The 21,340-nt window shown below is 41.8% G+C and overlaps 1 protein-coding gene across 1 annotated transcript in view; it reads right to left on the bottom strand.

Moving 5' to 3' along the window:
- Nucleotides 1-21,340, bottom strand: part of me2 (malic enzyme 2, NAD(+)-dependent, mitochondrial) — a 108,250-nt gene that overhangs the window by 26,414 nt on the left and 60,496 nt on the right. The window contains exons 7-10 of the mRNA XM_072252193.1: nucleotides 20,856-20,959; nucleotides 13,881-13,990; nucleotides 10,674-10,771; nucleotides 7,225-7,338 (exon numbers count right to left, since the gene is read on the bottom strand). Of these exons, the coding sequence (XP_072108294.1) occupies nucleotides 7,225-7,338; nucleotides 10,674-10,771; nucleotides 13,881-13,990; nucleotides 20,856-20,959 (426 nt within the window). The remainder of the gene's footprint in view (nucleotides 1-7,224; nucleotides 7,339-10,673; nucleotides 10,772-13,880; nucleotides 13,991-20,855; nucleotides 20,960-21,340) is intronic.

Genomic DNA, 21,340 nt, shown 5'->3' with positions numbered 1-21,340 from the left:
GTGGAGGGAGTATTTCCTATAGTGGGGGAATCTAGGACCAGAGGGCAGTCTCGTAATTGAAGGACATCCTTAGAACTGAGGTGAAAAGGAATTTCTTTTGCCAGAGAGTAGTGAATCTGTGGAGTTCACTGTCACAGGCTGATGTGGGTGTCATTTCACTGGGTATACTTAAGCAGAGCTTGACAGGTTCTTGATTAGTAACAGCGTCGAAAGTTATGGGGAGAAGTCAAGAGAATGGAGGTGAGGGAGATAAATCAGCCATGGTTGAATGGTGGAGAAACTCAACTGGCTGAATAGCCTAGCTCTGTTCCCAAGTCCTATGGTCAAAGTTTTTAAAAGGCTATCAGCTGTACCTAATAACAAAACTAGACAACATGGTATTTTTGAGAATCCATATTAATCCGAATAATGCAGATAAATGACTATTTTCATAATCTAATAACACTGAATTTCCAAACCATATTCCCTTTATTTTACAAATTTACTCATGCTCATATTAGACGCCTCTCTAATACAAGTACTTTACTATAAATATCAATCTCTGACACTCTGGGAATCTGAATAACATACCTTGTTTGCTTGTTTAAGTATACTCTGACTTGCATATATTTATTTAATGTACATAGGCCCTTCCAGCCCAACAAATCCGTGTCATCTAATTACACCCAGGTGACCAATTATCCTACTAATCCATGTCTTTGAAACCGGAGCATCCAGAGGAAACACAAAAGGTCATGGGGAGAAGGCACAAACCCTTAATGGCAGCAGTGGGAATTAAATCCAGGTCACTGGCACTGTAAAACGTTATGCTGACTGCCACACTACCACACTAAACAGTAGTAACTATATGTAGTTAATCAAACCATTAATGTATAAATTAGCTCATTTCTTCCGGAGAAATACAGCAGCACATACAATTAGAGTCACCACATGGGCTCTTCTTTACAAACATTTTCCGGAGAATGCAGATTCAGACTTGCTGACCTGGGAAAGTATTCACAGTGCAACATATATTCAGATTTATTTATTATGTCAAAAGCGGAATATCCCAGAGGCTAACCATTTTAATTCCTATCCCCATTTCCGTTCCAATATGTCAGTCCACGGCCTCCTCTTTTACCACAATGAAGCCACTCTCAGGGTGGAGAAGCAACAGCTTGTATTCCATTAAGTAGTCTCCAACCTGGTGGCATGAACAGTGATCTCTCCAACTTTCAGTAAATATTTTCCTTCCCTCTTCTTTTATTCCTCCACTCTGGCTTCTTCCCTCTTCTCCTCACCTGTCCATCACTTCTTCCTTCCCTTTCTCCAATGGTGCACTCTCCTCTCCTATCAGATTCCTTCTCCTGCCTATTAGCTTTCCCATCCACTTGGCTTCACTTATCACCTTCTTGCTTGTGCTCATTTCCCTCCCTCACCATCTTATTCTGGCATCTTCCCCCTTCCTTTCCAGTCTCAGCCCAAAACGCTGACTGTTTATTCCTCTCCATAGGTGCTGCCTGACCTGCTGAGTTCCTCCAGCATTTTCTATGTGTTGCTTCAGTTTCATATTTATCACACATACATGGAAGCATACAGTGAAATGCATCATGTGTTAATAACCAGGAATATACTGGGGTAGCCCACAAGTGTTGCCACATATTCCAGCACCAATATAGCATACCCACAATGCTCATCAGTAGAACACACGCAGCAATACCAACAAGACAGCAAAAGCAAAACAAGTCCATTTCTCACCCACCCTCCCACCCACTCACTTACACACCCAAATAGGCCTCATAGGCAACCTGCTTCTATATCTCATCATAAATAATACATATTGGGGCACCAGGTAACATTGTGGTTAGCACAGCGCTACTACAGCTCGGACCATTGGAGCTTGAAGTTCAATCCCAGCATCCCACGTAAGGAGTTTGCACACCCTCCCCATGTCACATGTGGGTTTCATCAGGGTGCCCCATTTTCTTCCCGACAGTCCAAAGATGTACCGGTTAGTTAGGCTAGTATTAAATCAGGAGTTGCTGGTGAAATGGCACAAAGGGCCAGAAGGGCCTATTCTATGCTGTATCTCTAAATTAAAAAATAGCAATATTTTCACCAATTCAGCTGTTTGATCATCAGTCATGACCGCATTATTTCTGACCAACATGTGCGATTTTATTCTGAAATAATTGTCCAAGAGTTCATGAGTATTGTTTCTGAACTACAAGACACAGGAGCAGAATTAGGCCACTTGGCGCTTGAGTCTGCTCCGCCATTCCATCATGGCTGATCCATCACCCCTCTCAACCCCATTCTCCTCTCTTCTTCCCGCAATCCTTGACACCTGAACTAATGAAGAACCTATCAACCTCTGCCTTAAATATACTCAGTGACTTCATCTGGATAGCTGTCTGTGGCAATGAATTTCACAGATTCACAACCCTCTGGCTAAAGATATTTCTCCTCATCTCTGTTCTAAATGGATGTCTCACTATTCTAAGGCTGTGCTCTCTAGTCCTAGGAAATATCCTCTTCACATCCACTCTATCTAGGCCTCTCAATATCAGAATCAGGTTTATTATCACCAGCATGCGTCATGAAATTTGCTAACTTAGCAGCAGCAGTTCAATGTAATACATAATATGGAAGAAAAAAGAACAAAATAAAATAATAATCAATTACAGTATACGCACATTGACCGGATTAAAAACCATGCAAAAAAAAACCAAATAATATACATTAGAAAAGTGAGGTAGTGTCCAAGGGTTCAATATCCAATGTCAGTGACCACTTAGCAAATGGATGGCAGAGGGGAAGAAGCTGTTCCTAAATCGCTGAGTGTGTGCCTTCAGGCTTCTGTACCTCCTACCTGATGGTAATAGTGAGAAAAGGGCATGCCCTGGATGTCGGAGGTCCTTAATAATGGACACTGCCTTTCTGAGACACTGCTCCTTGAAGATGTCCTGGGTACTTTGTAGGCTAAGATCCAAGATGGAGCTGATTAAATTTACAACCCTCTGCAGCTTCTTTCAGTCCTGTGTAGTAGCCCCCCTCCATACCATATTTTCCCATTTTATATTCTATATTCTCCCCATATTTTAACCCTTTCATTCCTGGCATCATTCCAGTGAACCTCGATATATGAGACCATGAGACAATAAGATACAGGAGCAGAGTTAGGCTATTTGGCAAATCGGGTCTGCTCCGCTACTTCATCATAGCTGATCCATTCTTCCAATCTCCTGCCTTCTCCCTGTATCCCTGCATGCCTCAAACGTCAAGAATCTATCAACCTCTGCCTTAAATATACCCAATGACTTGGCCTCCACAGCCCCCTGTGCCAATGAATTCCAAATTCACCACCCAATGGCTACAGTAATTCCTCCTCATCTCTGTTCTAAAAGGACATCCCTCTATTCTGAGGCTCTGTCATCTGGTCCTTGACTCTCCCACCATAGGAAACACCCTCTCTATATCCACTCTATCAAGACCTTTCGCCATTCGATAGGTTTCAATTCAGTCAGTACCGATTGTTCTGAATTCCAGTGAATACAGGCCCTAACGCTCTTCATTGTACAAGCTGTTCAATCCTGGAAACATTTTCACGAACTCCCTTTGAATCCTTCCCAATGTCACCTCATGCTTTCTAAGGGGCCCAAAACTGCTTACCATACTCCAAATGAGGCCTCAGCAGTGCTCTATAAAGTCCTTGCTTTTATATTCTAGTCCTCTTGAAATAAATGCCAACATTGCATTTGCTTTTCTCACCATTGATTCAACCTGCAAATTAACCTTTAGGGAACCCTGCACAAGATCTCACAAGTCCCTTTGCACCTCAGATTTTTGAATTTTCTCTCCATTTAGAAAATAGTTTACCTTTTATTTCTTCTACCAAAGTGCATGACCATACACTTCCCAATAATGTACACCATCTGCCATTCGCCCAACCTCCTAATTTGTCAAGGTCATTCTATAGCCTCGCTACTTCCTCAAAACTACCTACCACTCCACCTATCTTCCCATCATGTGCACACTTTGCATCAAAGCCTTCATTTTTTCCTTGCATTTTTTTTTGGAGGAATAGAGAGAGCATGTCTGTAGGGTGAGTGTTCTGCTCTGGGTGTCAGATGTGGGAATCCTGGGAATCTTCCAGTCTCCCAGATGGCCACATCTGCACCAGGTGCACCGAGATACAGCTCCTGAGAGAGCGTGTTAGGGATCTGGAGCTGTGGCCTGTGCAGCTTGTTGGGGAAAGTGAACAGGTGATAGGTAGGAGCTACAGGGAGTTGGTCACCCCGTGGATGCAGGAGTTAGATAAGTGAGTGACTGTCAAGGGAGGGATGGGATGAGCTCAGATAGTAGAGAGCACCCCTGTGGCCATTCCCCTCAGTAATCATTATCTCGTTTTGGATGCTGTTGAGGGGGGTGACCTGACAGAGGATGACCACGGCGAATGGATCTCTGGCACTGAACCTGGTTCCATGGTGCAGAAGGGAGGGAAGATGATGAGGAATGCGGTAGTCACAGGGGATTCCATAGTGAGGGAAAGAGACAGGAGGTTCTGTCAGCCTGGTAGAGATACCCGCATGGTGTGTTGCCTCTCAGGTCGCCAGGGTGTGAGATGTCTCGGATCGGGTGCAGAGTATTCTCAAGGGAGAGGGTGAAAAGCCAGAAGTCTTGGTACACATTGGTACCAATGACAGGTAGAAAAAGGGAGGAGGACCTGAAGACAGAATTCAGGGAGTTGGGTAGATAGCTGAAAAGTAGGACCTCCAGGGTAGTAACTTCAGGATTGCTGCCTGTGCCACGTGCTAACAAGTGCAAAAGTAGCATGATCAGGCATGTTAATCAGGCATGAGAGACTGGTGCAGGGGCAGGGCTTCGGGTTCCTGGATCATTGGGGCTTCTTCTGGGGGAGGTACGACCTGTACAAAAAGGACGGGTTACACCTGAACCCAAAGGTGTCCAATATCCTAGCAGGCAGGTTTAATAGAGCTGTTAGGGAGGGTTTAAGCTAACTTGGCAGGGGGATAGGAACCAGAGTGGTAGGGCTGAGGAAGGGGAAAACAGAAATAAATTAAAGATAGCATGCAACAGAGATGATAGAAAGGACAGGCAGGAGATAAGGCATAATCACAGCCAGTGGGATGATTTACAAGGGAATAGAGGCATGGTGCAGTTAAAACAGAAAGCAACAAATATTGGACTGAAAGTGTGGTTGAATGCATGCAGCATAAGAAATAAAAATCTTGAAATTCAGCTACAGTTGGCAAGTATGACATTGTGGCCATCTCTGAAACTTGGCTAAAGGATGGCTGCCATTGGGAGCTGAACGTCTAAGTAGATACAGTGTATCAGAAAGCTAGGTTGGTAGGCAGAGGAGGTGGTGTGGCCCTGTGTATAAGAAATAATATTAAATCATTAGAAAGGGATGACATAGAATTAGAAGGTTTGAGTCTCTATGGGTGAGTAAAGAAATGGCAAAGGTAAAAGGACCCTAATGGCAGTTGTATACAGGCCTCCAAATTACAACAGGAGATAGAAAAGGCATGTCAGAAGGGCAATGTCATGATAATCCTTGGGGATTTTAACATGAAAGTGGATTGGGAAAATCAGGTCAGTGCTGGACCTCAAGAAAGAGGATTCATAGGATGTCTAAAGGATGGCTTTTTAGAACAGCTTGTTGTTGAGCCCACTAGGGGATCGGCTGTGCTGGATTGGGTGTTGTGCAATAAGTGATCTTAAGGTTAAGGAACCTTTAGAGAACAGTGATCACAATATGCTTGAGCAACACACATAAAAATTGCTGGTGAACGCAGCAGGCCAGGCAGCATCTATAGGAAGAGTTACAGTTGATGTTTCCGGCCGAGACCCTTCGTCGAGTCCTGATGGGGAGAAGGTTCAAACATCAGAGGTGCAGAGGGTCTTGGGAGTCCTCACGCAAGACTCCCAGAAGGTTAATTTACAGGTTGAGTCTGTTGTAAAGAAGGCAAATGCAATGCTGGCATTTATTTCAAAGGGAATAGAATATAAAAGCAAGGAGATAATGCTAAGCTCCTATAAGACACTAGTCAGGCTGCACTTTGAGTATTATCAACAGTTTTGGGCCCCATATCTCAGAAAGGATGTGTTGTCATTGGAGAGAGTCCAGAGGAGGCTCACAAGGATAATTCTGGGAATGAAGGGGTTAATTTAGGAGGAGCGTTTGGCAGCTTTGGGCCTGTTCGAAGAATGGGGGGGGGGGGGAGAGAATCTCATTGAAACTTACCAAATATTGAAAGGACTAGATTGGTTGGATGTGGAGAGGACATTTCATATGGTGGGGGTATCCAGAACTAGAGGGCATAATTTCAAAACTGAGGGTCAACTTTCTAGAACAGAGGCAAGGAGGATTTTTATATATATATACATACATACACACACATATATATATATACACACACACACACACATACATATACCTATCTATCTAGAGTAGTAGTGAATCTGTGGAATGCTCTGCCCCAGACTGCAGCGGAGGCCAAGTCCGTGGGTATATTTAAAGCAAAAGATGACAGTTTCCTGATTGGTCAGAGCATCAAAAGATATGGCAAGAAGGCAGGTGTGTGGGGTTGAGTGGGATCTGGGATCAGCCATGATGGAATGGCAGAGCAGACCTGATGGGCTGAATGGCTTAATTCTGCTCCCATGTCTTGTGGTCTTATGGAATACCACAAGTCAGCAGCAGCCAACCAGAACATGTATATGTGCGACTCAACCTCTATTCCAACCACAAATGGGGGATTGCATAGATAGAATGGATACAGGAAAGGATGTTTCTTATAGTGGGGAAGTCTAGGACCAGAGGGTACAGCCTCAAGAATAGAAGGAAGTCTCTTTAAAAACAGAGATAAGGAGGAATTTCTTAAACCAGAAGACGGCAAATCTGTGGAATTCATTATTACAGACAGCTGTGGAGGCCGAGTCATTGGTTTATTCAAAGCTGAGGTTGATAGGTTCTTAATTAGTAAGGGCGTAAAAGGTTACAGGGAGAAGTCAAGAAAATGGGGTTGAGAGGGATAATAAATCAGCCATGGTAGAATGGCAGAGCAGACACGATGGACCAAACGGCATAATTCTGCTTCTATGTCTTAATGGTCTAAAAGGGGAATATAAAAGAAATCTGCCTTACATATATACAAGCCAGACAACTCAAATATCCATAAAGGTTAATTTCAAAAAAGCATGAAACTATGCTCTCACCTTACAAAGCAAACCATACTTGTCAAACATCCAGATCTTCTTCCGTGCTTCCTCATCGGGCACACCTGACTCTTTCATCGCCATCACGATCAGCTCAGCAATGCCTAATGCTGCCTGCATGATAGTAGTTTCAGAAGATACCAGCATTAAAATAATTTGAAAATAATAAACTGGAGAGAATTTAGCCACAGCGGACAAAATCACAGAGCTAGACATGCTCAAGAGTAAAATTGAACCAAGAGTATTTTTACTTTTGAAGGAATAAACAGAGTGACTTTAGTAAGGCAGAAGACTATTGCCAAACAGTTTCTAATCAGCATCAGTCTTGTGGATTTGCATGGCTGTTAAGACACTACACCATGCTTAGAGTGAACAGTTTTTAAATACCATCAGTTACCTGTGCTCGTTTCCAAAAATTAGTGATTTTTGTCACTGATGGTTGGCAATACCATTCAGATCTGTTTGGCATTAGCCAATAGGATTTGTCTTGTTAACATTTTGGTCAATAAGATGCCCCGGAACATTCTTGATGGATGGGGGAAGTGGCCATTTTCTTGAGAGATTGCAGGAGTTTTGGAAAAAGTAAGAAATTGGAAATAGACAACAAACTTAGTAGAAGAACACGAATTCATTTGCAAGGACAGATACTACTGTTGGAAAATCCTACTGTTACTGAACGTTTTCAATTTTCTTTGTTCTATTAACACTTACTAAAACCATCATGAAGGAACCTTTCATTAGACTGTTCTCTATTCATATTACCTACAGGTCCAAGGTGATTGGAGGAAAATATAGGGGGTATATCAGAGACAGTTTTTTTTTCCACAAAGTGATAAGTGCATGGTATGCATTGCCAGGGGTGATGGTAGAGGCTGAAAAATCGGGAAGTTTAAGAGACTCTTGAATAGGCATATGGATATAAGAGAAATGGAGAGTTACAGGCTGTGTAAGGTATTCTGGATTCCAATGCTTTTGTTTCAAGGTTCTTTTGGAAGACAGGAAAGAGGCACAAAGCTTGTTGCTTCATGATTTTTTATTAATAATATAAAGAAAATTGACAACATTCATTAACAGCAGCAGAAGGTAGTAGAAGGGAGAGAAGCAGCCAAAAAAAGATGGCAAAGCCTTGCAATCAGCTCTTTTTGTACCCCACAGATAAGAAATATTCCATTCAAATTTGCATATAAGAGTGAATCATACAGATAGCCCCTATTCAAATAATTCATTACAAGAGAGCCTCTAGAATCATACAAATTTAACCACTTGGGGACACACTGAACAACTGCATATGCATACTGTGGACACTAGGAAACATACCAAATGTGTATCATAGAACCATAGAAACTACAGCACAGAAACAGGCCTTTTGGCCCTTCTTGGCTGTGCCAAACCATTTTCTGCCTTGTCCCACTGACCTGCACACAGACCATATCCCTCCATACACCTCCCATCCATGTATCTGTCCAATTTATTCTTAAATGTTAAAAAAGAACCCGCATTTACCACCTCGTCTGGCAGCTCATTCCATACTCCCACCACTCTCTGTGTGAAGAAGCCCCCCCCTCCAATGTTCCCTTTAAACTCCCCCCCCCCCACCCTTAACCCATGTCCTCTGGTTTTTTTCTCCCATTTGTTATAAAAATATGAACAGGTAATTTGTTAAGCTGCAAAGAAAGTAACAATTAAACAGTCTAATTCAAAATTACATACAGTAAGAGATAAATAAAAAATATTTAAATCTCCAACAGCTGAAAAAATGATAATCCATGTTAAAAAATTAAGCAACACACATAAAAGTTGCTGGTGAATGCAGCATCTCTAGGAAGAGGTGCAGTCGACGTTTCAGGCCGAGACCCTTCGTCAGGACTAACTGAAGGAAGAGTGAGTAAGGGATTTGAAAGTTGGAGGGGGAGGGGGGAGATCCAAAATGATAGGAGAAGACAGGAGGGGGAGGGATGGAGCCAAGAGCTGGACAGGTGATTGGCAAAAGGGATACGAGAGGATCATGGGACAGGAGGTCCGGGAAGAAAGACGGGGGGGGGGGGGGGACCCAGAGGATGGGTAAGGGGTATATTCAGAGGGACAGAGGGAGAAAAAAGAGAGTGAGAGAAAGAATGTGTGCATAAAAATGAGTAACAGATGGGGTACGAGGGGGAGGTGGGGCACTAGCGGAAGTTAGAGAAGTCGATGTTCATGCCATCAGGTTGGAGGCTACTCAGACGGAATATAAGGTGTTGTTCCTCCAACCTGAGTGTGGCTTCATCTTTACAGTAGAGGAGGCCGTGGATAGACATGTCAGAATGGGAATGGGATGTGGAATTAAAATGTGTGGCCACTGGGAGATCCTGCTTTCTCTGGAGGACAGAGCGTAGATGTTCAGCAAAGCGGTCTCCCAGTCTGCGTTGGGTCTCGCCAATATATAAAAGGCCACATCGGGAGCACCAGACGCAGTATATCACCCCAGCCGACTCACAGGTGAAGTGTTGCCTCACCTGGAAGGACTGTTTGGGGGCCTGAATGGTGGTAAGGGAGGAAGAGTAAGGGCATGTGTAGCACCTGTTCCGCTTACACGGATAAGTGCCAGGAGAGAGATCAGTAGGGATGGATGGGGGGGACGAATGGACAAGAGAGTTGCGTAGGGAGCGATCCCTGCGGAATCCGGGGGGTGGGGGGGAGGGAAAGATGTGCTTAGTGGTGGGATCCCGTTGGAGGTGGCGGAAGTTACGGAGAATAATATGTTGGACCCGGAGGCTGGTGGGGTGGTAGGTGAGGACCAGGGGAACCCTATTCCTAGTGGGGTGGCAGGAGGATGGAGTGAGAGCAGATGTACGTGAAAAACACACATAAAAGTTGCTGGTGAACGCTGGTGGTTAATTAAAAAATTAACCCTTTTTTGCCAAGAAGTGGTGTTATGCAGCAAATAGGAGCTTTCTAACAACTTTTTTTCTGGTAATTGGAAAATATTAGCTCATCACAGCAAAATAATGAAATTCCTGGTGTTCAAAATAGTTGGTTATTGAAATATAATTGCTGAACAAATAAAGGTGATGCCATGCCAAATTTATTCAAGTATAATGAGTCAGATTTAGTAAACTGAATAATATGTGAATATTTGTCTTCTTGGAGTCAATGATGGTGCTCAACGTTTTATGAAGGATGCCAAAAAAGGAACTATTAGATTTCGTTAAGCCAGAGTTTTTTCATAAATGAGTGTCTGAGAGTTATGGAGTAAATGCATTACTGTATAACAGGACATCATTAAAGGGTGTTCAAGCATTAGACAAGTTACACCTGAAAAAAAAAAATCAGTGAGTGAGGAATGCCAATGGATATTAAGCGCGTGGAATTCAGAAAAGTATTTGATAAACCCAAGAGATTCTGCAGATGCTGGAAAATTTGCCCATAATATTAAAAAAAAATGTTGAAAAAGATAGATTACATGGTCTCACCTCCCCAGCTCCAAGAAACAGATATCGGTGCTCGGTGATTGGTTTGTTAATCACTCTCTGAGCTGACAATAATCCTGCAAGTGCTACTGATGCCGTGCCTGTATATTATAAAATCACAACTAGGTGTTAATCAAAGAGAAAGAAGGCACACTTTAAAGTGGGTATTGAACACTCGAACACTTAAAAGTTTGTCTTGTGATGTTAAATACAGTTAATACTCAAAATCAAAATTACTACAAGACCTTGGAATTTCATTAATAAAGAGAAAAATATATTGAGCACTCCAGATTCTTATTCAAATTTAAAATTTCTTAATCTTTACAAAATACACAGTTGTTAAACTTGAGTTCATTTTTTTGAATGTTTTCAACAGTTCTCATTTTCTACTGACTTGTCAGGATGACTATTCCTATCCATTTCAAATGTATTTCAGAAGATTGAAATTCATTCACTATATCACGGTTGATAATCTTACAATATACAGAGGAATACAAACCGTGGCTCATTGCTATGATTCAATAATAAAAATAAAGAAACATTTAAATGAAAATTCAAAGTAAATTGATTATCAAAGTACATAAATGTAATCATATACTATCCTAAGATTCATTTTCTTACAGGTACTCAAAGACAGACTCTCACAACTTTCTACATTTACAGTATACTGTGGAGAGCATTCAGACCGTTTGCATCATCACCCGGTATGAGAAGTGACTACACAGGATTGAAAAAAGCTGTAGAAAGCTGCAAACTCAGCCAGCTCCATCATGGGCACTAGCCTCCCCAGCACCAAGGACATCTTCAAAGGTAATGCCTCAAAAAAAAAAAAAAAGCAAGCAGCAGTATTCATCATGAAAGATACGATTACGCTCTTCTCATTGCTACCATCAATGTGGTACAGCAGCCTGAAGACACACATTCAAGGCTTTAGGAACAGTTTCTTACTCAACTGTGGGAGGGGTATGCAACAGGTGGCAGAGAAGGAGTGCCAGGGGCGTGGGCTGGCACGGGTGTAAACACAACTAGTACTTAGATACTAGACAAGGTCATTTGATTCCAAACAATTGGTTTATTGATTACAGAATGTCTCTCCGGTGCTTCCACGCTCCCTCCCCTCTCCCAACCAAGATTCCCCTCTCCCTGCCCCCTTCCCACCCCCAGTCCACAATAGAAATCCATATCAGAATCAGGTTTATCATCCTCAGATGTCACATCCTTAACACTTCTGCACAGTACTGTATGCTACCTCAATATTTTTTGCTCTTTTGTGTGACCTATTTAACTTTTTAAAATACATTTCTTACTGTAATTTATATATTTTTAAAAAACACTTCTGTATTGCAATGTACTGCACATCCCAATGACGTTAAACCTGATTCTGAAGAGAGGTTATTTTACTTTCATGATATAATTCCAGTGCAGAATCCTCGTAATTCTATGGCAAGACATCCCATCTGTCCAAAATCCAATTAAGATTCTCTTATGAAGTATGAAGTATCAGTAGCATTATACTGTTTAACTTGTGTCGTAAGTACACCTTATTAAGTTATTTGTGGAAATACTACTTTATGTGTTGTGTCTGAGTTATATGTACTGTGTCTGCAGAAATGTTGTTTCATTGTTTAGTTTGACTTTGAACTTAATAAAGAAATTCTTTCAAAAGTGTTCTATTTTCAGATATTATCACTAGCAGTGGAGAGACTGGACCATATTATTGCCCATAATAATTTGTCGGTTATCGACACCTACCTACCCCAGGATGTGGCCAGCCTATGTGCTGATGTTCCCTGGGACCAAATGAGTGAAATGCTGATCAGTCTCATAACACATCTCTCCTCCAACATTCTTACTCTTGAGCCCCTCCTTGCATTCATCAATTTCCAAGGTATCCGTGTTGAATTCGACATTAAGCACCTCCTTATAATGTTTCTACTTACCTTCCCCTACTCTTCACCACCCTTTTGGTCATACTTGTAGTTCAGAGGCAAATTATTTCCCTACACATTAATTTTGTTCTTTTTTCTACTGATGCCGGTATTTATACATTTCTGCACATTTTATTCCATATCTGTACTTTAACTTCAAACATTTTTAACATAATTCTTTACAATTTTTGAATGCTGTTTTTGTTGCATGCTGTGCCTTGACCAATACACTATACCTAAGCCCTAATACATGTAAATGTATATGTGAATGAAGCTGATCCTTGATGCTGCATAACCTGCTGAATATTTCCACTATTTTCTGTTTTTAATTCTGTTTCCACAGTCTTTTGCTTTAACAATATAAACCTGCCCTTTGAAAATCCTAATAATCTAACCCAGGACCTCGTTTCACTAAGAAATATTAGTCTATAGTTTCTTTGCCTGTGCTTTTAATGCCCACGTATCCAGTGAAATCCAACATGGATATAGGTTCTTCAGATAACCATAGTACTTGATCTCTCATTTCAGAGTAAAAATCAATTAATTCTCACTAGTTCAAAAGCCCACCTTTAGTTCAATTAGGCTGATTCAAAATTCAAGATTTTTATATCATTTCCAATACACAAGTGTAAAAGAGAACAAAATAATTGTCACTCTGAATCCAATACAAAGAAACACTAAGATAAAGAACACGATAAAAATTAGTACATAAAATAGCTTATATACAGTACATAGATTTATTGTATGTCCATAAAGTGACACTAGACACAGGATTTTCTGACAGGAAACGATAAAGGAGAGGTGGCTGATGGGTGAAAGTGTTGATCAGCCCGACTGGGGAAAGTAACTGTTTTTGAGTTTGGTGGTCCTGGCATGGGTGCTACCTATGCAGCCACCCCCCCTAACGGGAGTGGGACAAACTCCCACTCCCATCACTAACTTTAGCTCTAATTATCACTAATTAGATAATCATTAACTGTGCTTGAAATACCACAGGAGGCCAATTGGCCTATTGGGTTCATGCGTGTTCACAGGGAGTGATCCCATTTCCTTATTTGCCTGCAACTTACTCTCAGATATTTTTCGGGTGGCTTGATAATATAGCAGTTGGAGTAACATTACTGCAGCGCCAGCAACCCCAGTTCAATTCTGCCACTGTCTGTACGTAGTTTGTACATTCTCTAACAATATTAGACTCAGATGTGCCCTGAAGTTCGGCAGATAACAACTATTTTATCCAATTTATTTTTTGTTGGTATGATCATAATTGTTAGAAACTCACCTTGAATATCATCATTGAATGTACAATATTTATCTTTGTATTTCCTCAAAAACCTGAAGGCATTGTGATTCCCAAAATCTTCAAATTGAATAAGGGTATCACGACCATACCTGTTTTAACATAAATAATTATGTATTAAGTTTCTTGATAGCAAAATCCATCATGCATTTTTACAATGGTTTTGATATTTCAAAGTGTTTGATCAAACTTGATAGGGATGTAATGAAGCAAAATTCAACAAATTATCCAGTTCTGTAGGATGACCAAAATATAACTGAAATTAGTAGGTTTGAAGAGGACAATTAAAATATGGAAACAAACAGAGATAGGGATAGATTTACAGGGGGTATTCCAAAATTCAGCTTCAGCAGTTCAAAGAAGTTGGCAAAACTGAGATGTGCAGGTGACTAGAAAGAGGTACCTATATATCTTGAACACAAGATATTCTGCACATGGTAGATATCCTGAATAATATTCACAAAATGCTGGAGAAACTCAGCAGGTCAGGCAGCAAATATGGAGGGGAGTAAACAGGCCACGTTTTGGGCCAAGACCCTTCATTCGGACTGGAAAGGAAGGAAGATGAAGCCAGAGTAAGCAGGAGGGTGGGAAGGGGTACAACACAGAAGGGAAGTGAGAAACTGGGAGATTATAGGTGGAAAGGTTGATAGATGGGAAGGGATAGGAGAGTGGACCATGGGAGAAAGGGAAGGAGGGGCACCAGAGGGAGGTGACAGGGAGGAGAGAGGAAAAGGGGAACCCGAATGGCAATGGAAGAGGGAGGGAGGAGAAATTATTGGATATCAAAGAATTCGAAGTTCGTTCCATCAGATTGGAGGCATTTAGAAGGGCTGTGGGAAGGAGGTCATGGAAGCATTTGAAAACTAAAATAAAATTTTTAAACATTAATTAAAAGGTTTAAGTCTCTTCAGAGTTTTAAGTAAGTAGCATTGTTAGGAGCCTGCTTATACCGTATAGGTTAGTAAGTACAACACGACAGAAGAACTTAGAGCTAGCAGAGAAGCAGCAAAAAAATTCAAAGGCTGGTAAAGTTTAGACACTCAACTCCCAAGACTGCTGTGCTGAAACCTGATACAAAGCCTTGTTCTTTGCAGGTGTAGACAGTCTCCCTGAGCAGTGAATCTGTGGAATTCATTGCCACAGGCAGCTGTGGAGGCCAAGTCATTGAGGTTGATTGGTTCTTGATTTTTAAGGACACCAAAGGTTACAGGGAGAAGACAGGAGAATGGTGTTGAAAGGAATTACAAATGAGCCATGATGGAATGGCAGAGCTGAGTGGCCTAATTCAATGGGCTGAATGGCCTAATTCTGCTCCAATGTCTTACAGTCTTATGGTTTAAGTGTTTGGGATGTGGAAGGAAACTGATCATCTGGGGAAAACCCACGCTGTTTACCAATCAGAGGCTCAGTGATGGAGACCTGATACCTGGCAGTCTGAGAATCCAGACAAGATACTGGAGGCGGCTTCTCTCTGTGTGTGAGTGGGTGGGAGGAAAGGAAGGTGCCTGTTTTGCTGTTGTTTTTGTTCACATTGTTTTGCTGAACAGAGATGCCATGGTATCCTGCTGGTTAGCTTGACACTATTACAGCTCAGGATGTCAGAGTTCAATCCCAGCGTGCTTTGTCGGGTGTTTGTTCATCTGCTCCGTGAGTGCGTGGGTTTCCTCTGGGTGTTCCGGTCTCCTCCTGCATTCCAAAGATGTACCAGTCATCGTAAATTATCCCAGGATTAGGCTTGTGTGGGTTGCTGACAGCATGGCTCATTGGACCGGAAGGGCCTGTTCCACACTGTATCTCTAAATAAATAAATTCTGGGCATGCTATCTTGGCACTGGAATGTGTGGCAACACATTCAGGCTGCCCCAGAAAATCATTAGGTTTGTTGCGCCCCGTGGATCCATCCAAACAGCAATAAGCATAAAGGTGTCAAAGGTTATGAAAGAATGCGGTTAGTGGGATAATAAATCAGCCACAATGAAATAATGGAGCAGACGATGGGCGAATGGTCTAATTCAGCTCCTACAGTATGTCTTATGGCTAGCATTTGAGAGAAAGGGACAATTAATGCCTCTGCTCAGTGGGGTAATGATAGGCTCAGGGAAGCACCTTGATCCACAGGGTAAGTTGGGGCCACTGTATGTCTTTGGAATGTGAAAGGAAACTGCAGCACCCAAAGGTCACTGGGAGAACATACAAACTCCTTACAGACAGCAGCGGGAAATAAACCCAGTGAAGTGATTTGCTAAGTGTTACACTACCATACTGCCACTATTGTGATCTGTTTAAACCAAACCAAGCACGCTCAACAAACCCAGGGATGCCATTATGTGCAACAGAATTTCACTCTCACTCCTATCTCCCTGTTTGGTGGCACACTTCTTAACAGTCTGGAGATTTCTTGATGGTAATAAGCAGCCAAGTAAAGAGGGGAGGGCAGCTGCTCACATCACATTGAACATCAGGTGGTAAGAGAATCAGAAGATCCAACACATGAAAGCCAGGATGAAACTTATACAAATAAATATCACCAGTGCCCCAGCAATGGTCCATGTCTAATAACAGCACAGAACCATAAGACATTCAGCCCATCGGTCTGCTCCACCATTCCACCATGGCTTATTTATTCTCTCTCTCGACCCCATTCTCCTGCTTTCTCCCCTAACCTCTGATGCTGTGACTAATCAAGAACCCATCAGCGTCTGCATCAAATTCACCAATGATTCTGCCTCCACAGCCTTGTGGCATCAAATTGCACAGATTCACTACCCTCTGGCTAAAGAAATCTCCCTCATCTATGTTTTGAATAGACGTTCTATTCTGAGGCTGTGGCCTCTGGTGCTGGACTCTCCCACTAAAGGGAAACATCCTCTCCACATCCACTCTGTCTAGGCCTTTCAATATTTAATAGCTTTCAAAGAGATCCCTCCTCATTCTTCCAAACTCCATTGAATATAGGCCCAGAACCATTAAACGCTCCTCATATTCCTGGGGTCATATCTGCTATGCTACAAAATCTTGCCAAACTATTTAAAATCGTGTAACTAAAATTCATTCTCAAAAGGACTAAGAAAATTAACAGTAAATACTTTTTTTTAAAAAGCAGCCCCTGCAACAGTTGGACAGATACATAACAAGTTGTGTACTCACTCTTTTCTCTCCTTAAGCAGCATTTTATTGTATTATCCTTTTTTCTTGATATAAATGAATAACCTTACAATGAAACTATATGATTCAATGACCAATACACAATTTTAAAAAGTTACAGGAAAACTCACTTCAGAAAATTTGAGTAAAGGTTGTTAATAAGAAACAGCTTCCTCGGCAGAGTTCAAGATTACTTCAATTACACCCTACCACCAAGCATGAGACAAAAATTGCATTAGGACAAGAACTGTTAGGACAGGAAACAGCTTCTTCCTCCAGGCCATGAAACTAAAACTCCCTTGCACCACCCAAGTCTCATCATATATGATGCCACCAGTTGTTTTTGGTACAGTTCAGTGATGGGGCAAGTGAAGTTGAATGAGGTTATCCACTCTGGTGCAGGAACCTGATGGTTGTGAGTCCTGAGGCTACAGTACCTTCTTCCTGACTGCAGCAGCAAGAAGAGAGAACGGCCAGGGTGGTGAAGATCCTTACGACCAGAAGACATAGGGCAGAATTAAGCCATTCAGCCCATCGAGTCTGTTCTGTCATTCCATCATGGCTTATCCTGGATCCCACTCAACCCCATACACCTGCCTTCTCGGCATATATCCTTTGATGCCCTGACCGACCAGAAAGTATCAACTTCCAATTTAAATATACCTATGGACTTTGCCTCCAGCAGTCTGTGGCAGGGCATTCTACAGATTTACTACTCTCTGGTTAAAAGAAAAATCCTCCTTAACTCTGTTCTAAAGGGTCACCCCCTCAATTTTGAGGCTGTGTCCTCTAGTTCTGTATACCCTCACGACAGGAGACGTCCACTCCACATCCACCCTATCTAGTCCATTCAACATTCAGTTGGTTTCAATGAGTTCCCCCCCCCCCCCACCAGCATTCTTCTAAATTCCAGTGTACAGGCCCAAAGGTGCCAAACGCTCCTCAAATGTTATCCCCTTCTTTCTTGGAATCATCCTCATGAACCTCCTCTGGACTCTCTCCAATGACTAGACACCCTTTCTGAGATATGGGGCCCAAAACGGTTGACAACACTCTAAGTGCAGCCTGACTAGTGTCTTACAAAACCCCAGCATTATCTCCTTGTTTTTATATTCTATTCCCTTTGAAATAAATGGCAACATTGCATTTGCCTTCTTTACCACAGACTCAACCTGTAAATTAACCTTTTGGGAGTCTTGCATGAGGACTCCCAAGACCCTCTGCATGTCTGACGTTTGAACCTTCTTTCCATTTAGATAATAGTCTGCACTATTGTTACTTTTACCAAAATGCATTATTGTACATTTCCCAACACGATATTCCATCTGCCACTTTTTTGCCGATTCTTCCGATTTGTCTATGTCCCACTGCAATCGCACTGTTTCCTCAGCACTACCTACCCCTGTCTTCATATCATCTGCAAATTTTGCCACAAAACCATCCATTATCTAAATCATTGACGATGTAAAAATTAACAGTCCCAATACTGACCCAACGAACACAACATTCACTGGCAGAAAAGATTCCTTTTATTCCCACACATTGCCCCCTGACCATCTGCCATTCTGCTATCCAAGCCAGTATCTTTCCTATAACACCATAAGATTTTATCCTGTTAAGCAGTCTTATGTATGGCACCTTATCAAATACCTTCTGAAAATCCAAGTGAATGACATCCACTGCCTCTCCTTTGTCCACTCTGCTTGTTACTTCCTCAAAGAAATGTAACAGATTTGTCAGGCAAGATTTCCCCTTGCAAGAAACCATGCTGACTTTGACTTGTTTTATCATTACTCTCCAACTACCCCGAAACCTCATCCTTAATAATAGACTCCAACACTTTCCCAGCCACTGACGTTAGGTTAACTGGCCTATAGTCTCCTTTCTTTTGCTTTCTCCTCTTCTTAAAGAGTGGAGTGATATTTGCAATCTTCCAGTCCCCTGGGATCATGCCAGAATCGAGTGATTCTTGAAAGATCATGACCAATGCATCTGCTACCTCCTCAGCAACCTCTCTCAGGACTCTGGAATGTAGTCCATCTGGTCCAGGTGACTGATCCATCTCAAGACCTTTGAGTTTGATGAGCACTTTTTCCTTTGTGATAGCAATGGCACTCACTCCTGCTCCTTGACACTCACAGACCTCTGGCACACTGCTAGTGTCTTCCACATTGAAGACAGATCCAAAGTACTCATTAAATTCAGCTGACATTTCTTTGCCCCTCCATTACTACCTCACCAGCATTATTTTCCAGTGGTCCAATATCAACTCTCACCTCCCTTTTACTCTTTAAATAACTGAAAAAACTTTTGGCATCCTGCTTGATATTATTGGTAGTCTGCCTTCATTTTTCATCTTTTCCCTTCTTATAGTTTTTTTCTTTGTCTTTTGTTAGATTTTAAAAGTTTGCAAATCATCCAGCTTCGCACTCACTTTTGCTACCTTTTATGCAGTCCTTAACTTCTTTTGTCAGCCGGTTGCCTACCCTTGCCATTTGAGAACTACTTCTTCTGTGGGATATATCTACCCTGTGCCTTGTGAACTAATCCAAAACTATTTCATCTCTGCTCTGCTGTCATCCTCACCAGTATCCTCCAATCCACCTGGGCAAGCTCCTCTCTCATACTTCTATAATTCCCCTTATTCCATTGCAATATTGATACATGTGACTTATGCTACTCCTTCTCAAATTGCCGTACGAATTCAATCGTATTATGATCATCGCCTCCTAAGGGTTCCTTTACGTTAAGCTCCCTAATAAGATCTGGGTTATTACACAACACCCAGTCTAAGATGGCCTTTCCCTAAGTAGGCTCAAGCACAAGCTGCTCTAAAAAGCCATCTCATAGGCATTCAACAAATTCCCTCCCTTGCAATCTGACACCAACCTGATTTTCCCAATCCCTTTGGACATTGAAGTCCCCCATTACAATTGTCTCATTACCCTTATTACATGCCTTTTCCAGCTCCCTTTGCAATCTCAACCCCACCCATCTTGGCTACTATTTGGAGGCCTATATATGATACCCATCATGGTGTTTTTACCCTTGCAATTTTTTTTTAACTCCACGAACAAAGATTCAGCATTCTCTGATCGATGTTACCTCTAAAGATGTAGTTCCATCTTTTACCAACAGAGCCACACCAGCGCTTATACCTTCCTGCCTGTCCTTTCAATACAAAGTATATCCCTTGATGTTAAGCTCCCAACTATGGCCTTCTTTCAGCCACAACTCAGTGATGCCTAAAACATCATACTGACCAACTTCTAATTGTGCCACGAGTTCGTCCACCTTATTTGAAATGCTATGTGCATTTAAATACAGCACCTTCAGTCCTGCACTCTTCACCCTTTTGAATTTTGCCTCTGTGGTACAAGTTAACTCTTTGCTCTGTCTGCATTTGTATCCAATCATTGGTCTGTCCTTCCTTACATTCACGTTACATCTGTCATCTACTTGTAAACCTACTGGCTCATCCTCAGCTCTGTCATACTGATTCCCATCCTTAATGATGGATGCTCAGTGTAGATATGCTCAATGGGTGGAGGGTTTTACTTGCCGCTGCATACAGGGCATTTATATATTCTCTCTATAACTGCATGGGTTTTCTCCTACATTCCAAAGACATACAGTTAGGGTTAATAAATTATGGCCATACTATGTTGGCGAAGGAGCCATGACAACAATTGTGGGCTGCCTAGCATAATCTTCATTGATTTGATGCAAACGACATGTTTCATTGTAGGTTTCTCTGTATGTACATATGTCAAATAAAGCTAATCTTTTATCTTTTTATAGATTACTTACTTATTCACAATTGCTTCCATAAACTCATCAATAAGTTCATCATAATTGTGCGAGCGATCTCTTCTCTGGTAAAGACCCATATAAAATGGATCTTTCAATAGAGTCTGGAAAACAAACAAACTTTAAGTCTGTAAAGATAAATCACAAATGTTACTTATTCCATTGGACTTCCCAGGAAATGCACAAATTAGATAAACCTTAGATTATCATCTGTTTAATGTAGACATGGTCAACAACCACAGAGATGACACTGTCTGCAACAGAATTCAAGTCTCATTTCTTCCTCCCAAAGTCAGAGAGAGCAAGCTGAATTTGCACAGAGTTTGAGGAGACTTGGTACGTCACCAAGACTCTCAAATTTCTACAGGTGTACCGTGAAGAGCATTCTGACTGGTTGTATCACCATCTGCAATGGAGGGACCACTGAACAGGATTGGAAAAACCCTCAGAGAGTTGTAAGTTCAGCAAGCTCCGTCATGGGCACT

The sequence above is a fragment of the Mobula birostris genome, chromosome 3 (assembly GCF_030028105.1).
Source record: "Mobula birostris isolate sMobBir1 chromosome 3, sMobBir1.hap1, whole genome shotgun sequence".
Taxonomy (NCBI): Eukaryota; Metazoa; Chordata; class Chondrichthyes; order Myliobatiformes; family Myliobatidae; genus Mobula; species Mobula birostris.
This window is presented reverse-complemented; position numbering and strand designations above follow the sequence as displayed.